Source organism: Aplysia californica, unplaced genomic scaffold, assembly GCF_000002075.1.
Source record: "Aplysia californica isolate F4 #8 unplaced genomic scaffold, AplCal3.0 scaffold00166, whole genome shotgun sequence".
Taxonomy (NCBI): Eukaryota; Metazoa; Mollusca; class Gastropoda; order Aplysiida; family Aplysiidae; genus Aplysia; species Aplysia californica.
Genome location: NW_004797436.1, coordinates 226,341 through 236,084, shown reverse-complemented (window position 1 = coordinate 236,084; position 9,744 = coordinate 226,341). Strand labels below are relative to the sequence as shown.

Below are 9,744 nucleotides of genomic sequence, written 5' to 3'. Positions count from 1 at the left end.
CCACACAAAGCACATTAGATAAGCCCGAGTGAGAAGAAAGATTCTGCCCATGCTGCCCAAGACGGACTATTGGGCAGAGTTCAGCACAGTGAAGCCTATCATGAAGACTGGCTTGTAGTTGGGGGAACATGAAATCTGTTTTCCCATGAAAAATAGTCCTGGTTCACCACAGCAAAGAGAAACAGAACACTTGAAGCAATCCGATGCACACTCCGAAATCAATAAAGCTTCACAACTCTTCCTTTTCCACAAACAGCTCTTGTAACACTCATCAAGACACACTTTTCCTTCCTTTAAAATATTTTTGAATGTTTTACACCCCCTAGACACAATTTACATTGTTTAAAAAAAGGGGGGGGGGGTAATATACCTTTGTTATTGGCATAGATTTTCAAATTAATTCCATTTTCTTTTTGGAAACTTTTTTTAAACGCTTTCAGGGGGGGGGGGGCTGCCTTGACTTCGCTGTGAAATTTGCATGAAAGAGAATTTCAAGTAATCTGTCTACAAAGCTATTTTCTCCTTTTCCTCCTCGTGCTCCACTTTCTCCACGTCGGAGAGGCAACATCGCCTGCAGGGCATCAAGAACATGGTGAAGCCTCCAGCAATACACAAAACCCCCGCCAGGATGATGCCCATCTTGAAGCCGTACTCAGGACTACGAACCAGACCTGAAATCACAGACATGATTCATTTTTTCAATTGAATAAAATGGAAGGAAATCTGTGCACTAGACACCTCTTCAGCCAAAAGCATTGGCAGTGAAATACCTACTTGTAGCAAGAAAGAAGAAAACTTGTCACAGCTACTTAAAGGGAAGAGATGCTACAAAAGTTCGGCATTTAAAAATATTTGCCATATTACGTGTATGTAACATTTACTGTTATAACTATAACTATATTTGGAGTAATTGAGGGTAATAGATAGGGATTTGAATGGAAAGAACCATCATTCTTCGGCAACCGAGAGGAGTATTATGTGAAGGGTGCTTTTCTTTGACACTATTTTTATGGATAACATAAACTGTCTCTTTTCATTAGATTTTAGTGCTAAAAATACTAGTTAAAGCTTCAACATTTTTCGACTAACATCAGAGAACAATACTTGATGGACCCTTGTTAAAAATTATAATACAGTGGAGTCCACTTATAACGAGTCCGGAAATAACGAGAAGTCTGTTATAAAGAAATTATTCTAAAACCCCATTTTTTTCTTTTCCTTACCTCTGTAAATAAAATACTGCTATAGTGCAATCAGACAAACATGCAAGTCGGTTATAGCGGAATATTGCTGCTGCTGTGCACAGAGCATAGGCCAATTATACATAATGTAAAACCTCGCAAGTGGAGAAACTTGTTGGTGATCTAGCGAAACAAAGAATGGGAGAGCCTGTGTGTGTCAACAAAGAAGGCCAGAGTGACTGAGTAGGGAGGGTGTGGCATGCGTAGACAAGCAGAGCGCATCGCGTGATAGGCCAGCGTAAGCCTAGTTAGATTATCAAGGCCTGCCATGCCTCTCACTTCTCCGATGCGGGAATGGAGAGGTCACAGGAATGTGATGGATAGAGCGAATGTGTGAAATGCCTAAGCAGACAAAATGTACCACAGGGTGTGGTGGGGTGGGGGAAAACACAGCGGGCGAGTTAGCCCAGAGCCCTTGCTTTCTGATCGCCAACACCGAGCTGTCAGTCAATATTGCTGGCGCTAGAGAAAGAAACCGGATTCCATTTTTGATCAAGTAAGACCTGGAGGTCATGTTGAAATAAAATCATCACCAGGGGAGATAGCAAAAAGAAATTAAATAAACAGAACACCAAACTCATAGAAGAAGCCTACTTTACAGTTCCCTTGAATTTATTACTGGATCCCTTATAGAAAGAATCCTGCTATAACGGACATTTTGCACCGGTCCCCTCCCTCTCGTTATAACAGGATTCCACTGTACATGGGTTTTGACAAAAATTCAGGGCAAAGAAGAAAGTCCAAACTGTGCCTACCAACAAAAGGCAAAATCAATGTGAAAAAAAAATGTTCAGATTTCAGTAAAGAGAAGCTATGGACACAATAACTAATAACTGTCATTAAGGGCAGATACATAGTATGACAGACAGAAACAACAAAGGGAAAGAAAAGAACAAAAAAGAAATAGAACCTACCTACAATAGCACCCTCCGATACACCAATAAAAAGCAAGAGTAAAGTTTTAAAATGTCTCCTCAACAAAAAGAGACATAATAATATTTTTTATGTGTCACAACACAGTGGAATCCGGTGCTCGTGGATTTTTAAAAATTATCTTAAAGCCGTGGTTTTGATGAAAAAACCCCCAAAGAAACCCATCTACCTTGAATTGAAGGTCGAATACTTGCAGTTAAAAAAGGTGGGAGTCGCCTGGTGCCAGAGGTAAAATTAGCAAGAAAGTGGCTCCCAAAGTTTGGAGACTCCTAAAGCTTGAGTGTCCTTGGAAACATCAAATCAACATTTTTTGTGCCTTTGATCAAAGTCGTTCAATAAATTCCAAGCAGGAATGTGTCGTTAGATGGACATAAAAGGTGATGAGCCCAAATCTGTAAAATATTTATTAAAATTCCCAATGGGGAGAAAAAAATGGCTTTCTTTCATTTCATTATTTTAACAAGCACCTGATAAAAATCACATATTGTCAATGTGGCAAGAATTCCACTAAAGTCAAAATTTTGAGAATTTTCATTCTTTACACTCTCATAAAGCCCGATCAAAGATGCACCTTCCAACATCACCAAAATGCATTTTTTTTAAAATTCAATACTATGGTCAAAACTTACAATTTTCTTGCTTTTCGGGATTCCTGATAGGAACAACAGAACAAGAGCTAGTTTTTGGTCTCTGACGTAAAAAGCACCAAGACGGACTTAAAAGGACTGTTTGCGACACCTACGATATATTACGTTTTTACGTTACCTGCCAAAGGTGGACCAATGAAGGTTCCCAAGCCGTTGGACAACATGAGATAGCCCAGCCCGTTCCCGAGACTGTCGATGCCGATAAGGTCTGTGAGAACGATGACCAATAGACCCAGGATAATTCCAAAGGCAAACCCACTGATGATGAGGCAGGTGGCGTACAAGGGAATGCCCTCGAAGTTGGGGAAGGCGATCACAAAGACCCCCATGACTATGTTTGCTCCCGTGTACAGAACTTGACGATTGACGCACTTCACGTTTCCGATAAGTCCGCCAAAAATCCCGCCGAGAAAAGTACCTAATCCGAAGGAGCCGCTGAGCCAAGCTGCCTGCATGGAAGTGAGACCTTTCTCTCTGAGGAACTCAGGCCCAAATGTCCCAACAATAGCACAGCCAGCATTCCACAGGATGTTGCTCACAAAATACACGTCAAAGGGGTAGCTTGTGAAGATATACACGTGTCTCGATGCATTCGGAGCTCTGACCTTGACCTCTTCTGCATCCCGAACAGCTGTGGTGGACAACTGATGGACGTCGGGGCTGCTGTCCACCACAAGATAGCCAGAGCCCCTGGAGCCTACGGCGTGTAGAGAGGACACAGATAGAGCCAGAGGTTTCAGACCAGACAGGTTCTTCGCACCTTTGCCACCATTCAGCAACTTGGCAGAGGGACTCGAACCATCCTTCCATGACGAAGCCGAGTCGCAACCATTCTGATAGGGCTTGCTGGACACATTATCCAACGACCGAGAGCATACATCCCCGCTCAGTCTATTCGCACCGTCAACTTGACTGACATCCACTTCCTTAAATCCTAACTCCCCATTACTGAGTTCAGTCAACTCGGACATCTTTTTTTGATTATCCTCTGAAACCGTTAAGCACAGCTTCCCTTCCTCATTCCCACAGACATCACCTTGGTCAGAGGCCGACAGAGCTTCTGTTGTTGTCTCAGGGATGTTGATCTCTCTGGTCTTGGCAGAGTTCAGATCAGGTGGCATGAGCAGCAGCAGGGAGAAGATGAAGAGATGAAGACAGAGCCCAGCCAGGATGATGAAGGATCCCTTCCAGGTGTACTGCTCTATCAGGAGGCCGGTGACCACGGGCATGACTGCCCCGCCCAGACCAGAGCCGCTTGTGGCGACCCCTGTGGCAACGCTGCGGTACTTCTCGTAGTACAGCCCGCTCAGGACGTGTGAGGGGAGGTACACACAGCTGCTGCCGAAACCTAGACCGCAGAACGAAACATGAAAAAAACAAAAGCAATTTTATTTACCCTAGAGGAGAAATCTGGGTTAAGAGGACAAGAAAAGAAAAAAAAACGCTTTTATATAACCCAGTGGGGATACTTTTTTATTTGCATAAATACAAACATACTGACACAGATGTAGTAATTCAGTGCTGGAAAAAAGCAAGACAGACAGACAGACAGACAGACAGAAAAAAACAAAAGGAAAATAAGGAAAGTAAGACATGCCATTGGTGTCTTCCACTCACACAGACTCACACACAAAATAACAAATGAAAAAATAAAAAAAAGAATTAACAGTGGAGAAATTGTGTTTAGAATGGCACTTCTATGTCACACAAGTATTATATGTGAGGAAGTTTGAGAGTTCTGCTTTTTTCCTTGTTTTCTTTTCCTTTACAAGTTCAACCCCAACTAGGCAGATAAATAAAAGGCCATGTTATTTCAATGGCAGGCTCCTCACTGTAGCATCGGGGGGGGGGGGGGGGGGTTTTTTTTTTGTTTTTTTGTTGTTGTTGTTTTGTTGTTGTTGTTGTTTGTTTTGGGGGGGGGGGGGGGGGGGAGGGTATTTTTTTACAAGACGGAACCAAGTTACCAAACAGACTTGAAAGAAAAGCAAACAGAAGACTATAGAAGAAGAGAAAAAGATATCAATATTTTTTGCCAGAGACATTATCCTTATGGAGTATAAGTGGCACCCAATCAGAAAGAAAACTGAAAAATAGCAAAGGTTTAACGCCCCTATCAACACCATTAGATTATTTAAGAGGCGGGACCTCTAAGTTTAACATCCATCTCCGAAAGGACCGAGCCAAATGGGACATTCGGGTAAAGTGCCTTTCCAGCTAAGGCTCCAACCTCCGAACCTGCAATCTCACGATTACGAGTCCCACAAGTACAAGCTAAACACTTGGCTACCAACACCACCAGAAAAACTCAATTGAAAGACAGATGAGAAGAAAGCTAAAAACAAATGTATATTACAAAAACCACCTAAACATTGATACCTGACATTTTCATAAACAATTAATGGTTAAGTTTTTGGTAAAGGCCAGTAACACCCTTCAACCACTCACTGGTGTGCATTAAAAAAAGAAACCAACACAATATCTCAAATTCGACTCCGGAGTCAAAATTTTGAGCCATTATGAAAGACGCATACTGCCTTAAGGGGAGGAGCGACCCTTGATTTTGCAGATTTTGGGTCAGGCTATGCACATTTTATGTTGGCTGATTTTTGAAGATCAACAAGTTTTTTTTCTAAAAATAGCATGGATACAATTGAGAAAAACTTTATTATACAGGTAATTTGCCTTTAAAAACATAAGGATGGATTAATATAGTGAATTTTCACAATTATTGTCGGTTTTCGCAAAATGTAATTTTTGTGCAGTTTTTTCCCTACTCCTTCCTTAGTGTTCATCTTTTTGACATGAAACTTTCAGGAAACATAGCTGGCAAGGCTGCCATCAATGTAACAGAAAGATATTTGCGAAAAAAGTTTTACTTTTCCTTTGACAAGCGATTACGCAACCTACATTTAGAAAAAGTTTTTTTATACTTTGGGAAAATTCTCATAATTTTTTTTCTTTTGAATGTATTGAAAAAAACTTGCTGTTACTCTGATAGGGCTTGGTTCAGGTATACCCTCACCAAATTTGGTCAAATTTGATCTGTAAATCGGAAAGCCTTAGGGACTTCAAATTCATTGTTTATTTTCAAGATGGCGGCCGTTTCCATAGCAACCGTTCTAGCTATACCAAAATAAAATTGCGTATCAAGAGATTTTACTATGTCTAACTTATATGTGTACTTAGATTTTATCTCGGGCAATAAACATAGAAAATGGTCCTCAAGGGTAGCTCCTCCCGTTAAAGTAAATTACCAGAGATTTCAACTGGCTATTATTTTTAAACCTTGAACTATTCAGAACCACAAGCACAGGGACTCACGATTTACAGATCACATTTTGTCCAATTTATCTCTGTATCAAGACAATCTTTCTTATATATACGCAGTGCAATATCCAGATCTTTCTTTCTTTCAAGGCGGTGTTGGTCCTCTCTCTCTTTCACCCCCCCCCCCCCCCCCCATTATCTCTCTCCCTCTCTCCCTCCCTCTCTCTCTCTCTCTCTCTCTCTCTCTCTCTCTCTCTCTCTCTCTCTCTCTCTCTCTCTCTCTCTCTCTCTCTCCTTCTCCCTCCTCTCCCCCCCCCCTCCTTCCCTGTCTCTTTATCTCCTTCCAGATTTATCTGGAAAACTCCGAAGTACATACCCGTGAGAACTCCGTAGCACAGACACATGGAGGGGATGTAGGGCAGCAGGGGCATGCCCACCAGACCCAGCACTATGAGCAGAGAGCCCACCCCTGCGATTTTCCTGTAGGAGAACTTGGTCATCAGGAAGCTCACGATGGGACCTACATTAAGGAGACAAAACAAAACCAACAAACTTTTAGTTTAGTTTTAGTAAGGTTTTTGTTGTTTTAGTACAGGTTTTACGGCTCTCGCAACTGCATAAGGTCATATGAGCGCCAGAAGATTAGAGGTGTTACAAGAGAGTAACAAACATTTTTAAAAAGAAGAAGGGGAGATAAGGATGATAGATGTTCGATGGGAAAGGAACAAACCATACCAGAGCACTCGCCAACCACCCACTTTTAGTAAGGTTTTACGGCGCTCGCAACTGCATAAAGGTCATATGAGCGAAAAAGGGTGGATGAGAACAGAGAAGTCCAAACGCCAAACGGGGAATCGGGCTAACTCAGCTCACCTCTCTAACCACAACAGCACAAAGTCTGCTTCGACTATCCAGGCAACCTGGAAATAGCAGTTCACAAGAGAGTGACAACGATACCAAAAGAAGAGGAGGAAAAAATGACAATAGTAAGGATGAGGAAAGAAGCAATCTTTCTCTCTCTCTCTCTCTCTCTCTTCTGGCGCTGTGGCTTCATAAACGGTCAGCGATGCCGACAGCACGCAGGAACTCAACACTCGCCCGGGGGTCCTTAAAAAGTGCTGAAAGTGAGTTACTGAAATGTCCCAGCAGACGGGTGAAAGAAGCAATTCCCCCTATGTTGTTCCAGCACAGTATGGTATGAGCATAACATTGATAAATCAGCCCATTTATAATTCTACTGTGCTAAGAATGTGTTAATATCCCCCTTTTTGGAATGACCTAAAGACAACTTCATTCAGTAGCACTGCCCTGGTGGAGTGGAAGGAAAGAAACTTTAACTTAGCAGCACATAAAGAAACATCTTTTTTAAAATGGATAATAACCCCACAACACAGAAATAAACAAAAGATAGACAGAGAAAACAAATAGACAATATTGTTTTATGTTTCAGTAAACCTTTTATGGCACTCACAACACAATTAGGTCATATAAGAGCTAAAGATTAGAGGTGTTACAAGAGAGTGAGTAGTAACAAACACAAAAAAAGAAGGCAGAAACATCAAGACGATAGTTGTCTGATAGGAAAGAAGGAACGAACCACATCAGAGACCCGCCAATCATCCCCTAAAGACACATTCAACAGACATTAACCCTACAGCATACAAAAAAGCATAAAAGAGACATTAACCTGACAACAAACCAAGAAACGAACCACAGATATTAAGTGCACCACAAACAAACAAACAAACAAACAAACAAAACAAAACAAAAAACCAAAAGAACAAGACAATCTTACAACAAACAAAAAAAAAACAACAACATGACACTACATTAATCCCCCAAACAACAGACATTAACCTTACAACAAAGAAACAACAGACATTAACCTAACAACAAAGAAACAACAAACATTAACCTTACAGCAAAGAACCAAACAACAGATATTAACCTTAACACAAACAAAGAAACAAAATAGAGGCATTAACCCTGCAGCACACAAAGTAACAAACATGACTCTTTTGTTTCCATGATTTGTCAGAACAAGATTTTTACCGCCGTAGAGAGGAAAAGCAGCAAACTGATACATTCATGATAATCAAGTGTCGGGGAAAAAATGTTTTCTGCTGCTTGGTTTGAGCGAGGAAAAGTACATGATAAAATGACAACTGCTCAAAGCAAGAAAAAGCAATGTTGACAAACAGAAATAACACAATATACATCGTAATGTGTAAAAAACATTGGCTCTTGCTTTGGGATTGTAAATGATTTTTTAATCCATGTGCATGATTGAGCATGAATGTCACCTGCATTAAGTATTCAGCAGTAGAAAGGTTGTTGTTTTTTTCGTAAAGCACAACACTGCACAAAAGTCAATGTGTCATATAGAAATAAATAAATTCTCATTAACATATTCATTAATTCAGACCAGCATTACGCAACAGCTGAGCCTTTTTACGAGCCTGAACACCAGTGATTTGGTCCTGTGTGCAAGTGGGCCTTACATAAACTGTACTATTGCAACACAATTAGGTCATGTAAATGCCGAAGCTTAGAGGTGTTACAAGTGAGTAACAAACACAGAAAAGAAGGAGGACAGATATGAACGATAGATGTTTGATAGGCAAGAAGGAGCAAATCACACCAGAGCACCTGCCGAAGATCAGAGGTGTTACAAGAGAGTAACAAACACAAAAAAGGAGAGATCAGGTCAATAGATGTTTGATAAGGAACAAACCACACTAGAGCAACCGCTAACCACTCACAAAAGGTGAGAACTTACCTGTTCCCAAAAAGATCCCAAAGTTAAGGGCTCCAATGAGGGAGACACCGACAGTGGCTTGGTCAAAATAGTCCAGCAGTTCAATGTTGAAGACTCCGATACTAGAAGTAGCACCAAAGGCCAGAAACTGAATCATGAACGCCGAAACGATGATCACTATACCCCACACACCGCCTTCCATCGTGAGACTCGCGTTCCAGCACTGTCCAAGATTCCCAACCTGCCAGAACTTTTTGATGACGATGATGTTGGTGGTGTAGAAGATTAGCTCACAGCCATAGCCTCGTGTTCGGAGTTTGCAACTATCCCACGAATGTCTGGACTTTACAAATGCCTGCCAAGAACACAATAATAAGTTGTGTATAATTGTTTGATTGAAAAGAAGCACATGAGCACAGTATGGTTATTTAGCGCTTGGAAAAAGCAAAATGGAGAGACTGAAACAACAGAAGGATAGAAAAGAAGTAGGACATACCAGTGACATCCTCTAAACACCTAAGCTAATCTACTATTAGTTGCGTAGAGTAGCAAAATGAAATAATAACGATAATTCAAAGCAGAGAAATTTAAGAAAGACAACACAGAAAGTACTGGGTACGAAGGAGAAAAAAACCAGCGGTCCCCTCCAACCACCCACAAAAACACAAGACAATTCTAATAAGGCTGGTGTTAGGGACGCGTACGCGTCAATAACACTGGACTGTTCGGGAAGCGTACGCGCTTCGATACGCTTCCACAGCACTACGAACTTATTGACCCGTGTTTTTGGGACATCGACTAACGTCGACAGTAGTAGTAGTACGAAAGATGTTTCAATTGTCCCTTGGAGAGAGAGAGAGAGAGAGAGAGAGAGAGAGAGAGAGAGAGAGAGAGAGAG

At 41.3% G+C, this 9,744-nt stretch overlaps 1 protein-coding gene across 2 annotated transcripts in view; it reads right to left on the bottom strand.

The window, feature by feature from the left end:
• Positions 1 to 445: 445 nt before the first annotated feature.
• LOC101847420 (monocarboxylate transporter 9) overlaps positions 446 to 9,744 on the bottom strand; it is a 29,669-nt gene continuing 20,370 nt past the window's right edge. The window contains exons 2-5 of one of the 2 annotated variants that reach the window (XM_005097885.3): positions 8,868 to 9,201; positions 6,465 to 6,608; positions 2,940 to 4,169; positions 446 to 671 (exon numbers count right to left, since the gene is read on the bottom strand). In XM_005097885.3, coding sequence (XP_005097942.1) covers positions 505 to 671; positions 2,940 to 4,169; positions 6,465 to 6,608; positions 8,868 to 9,201 — 1,875 coding nt within the window. In that variant the 3' untranslated portion in view covers positions 446 to 504. The remainder of the gene's footprint in view (positions 672 to 2,939; positions 4,170 to 6,464; positions 6,609 to 8,867; positions 9,202 to 9,744) is intronic. The other variant, XM_035969660.1, reaches the window with a different exon arrangement.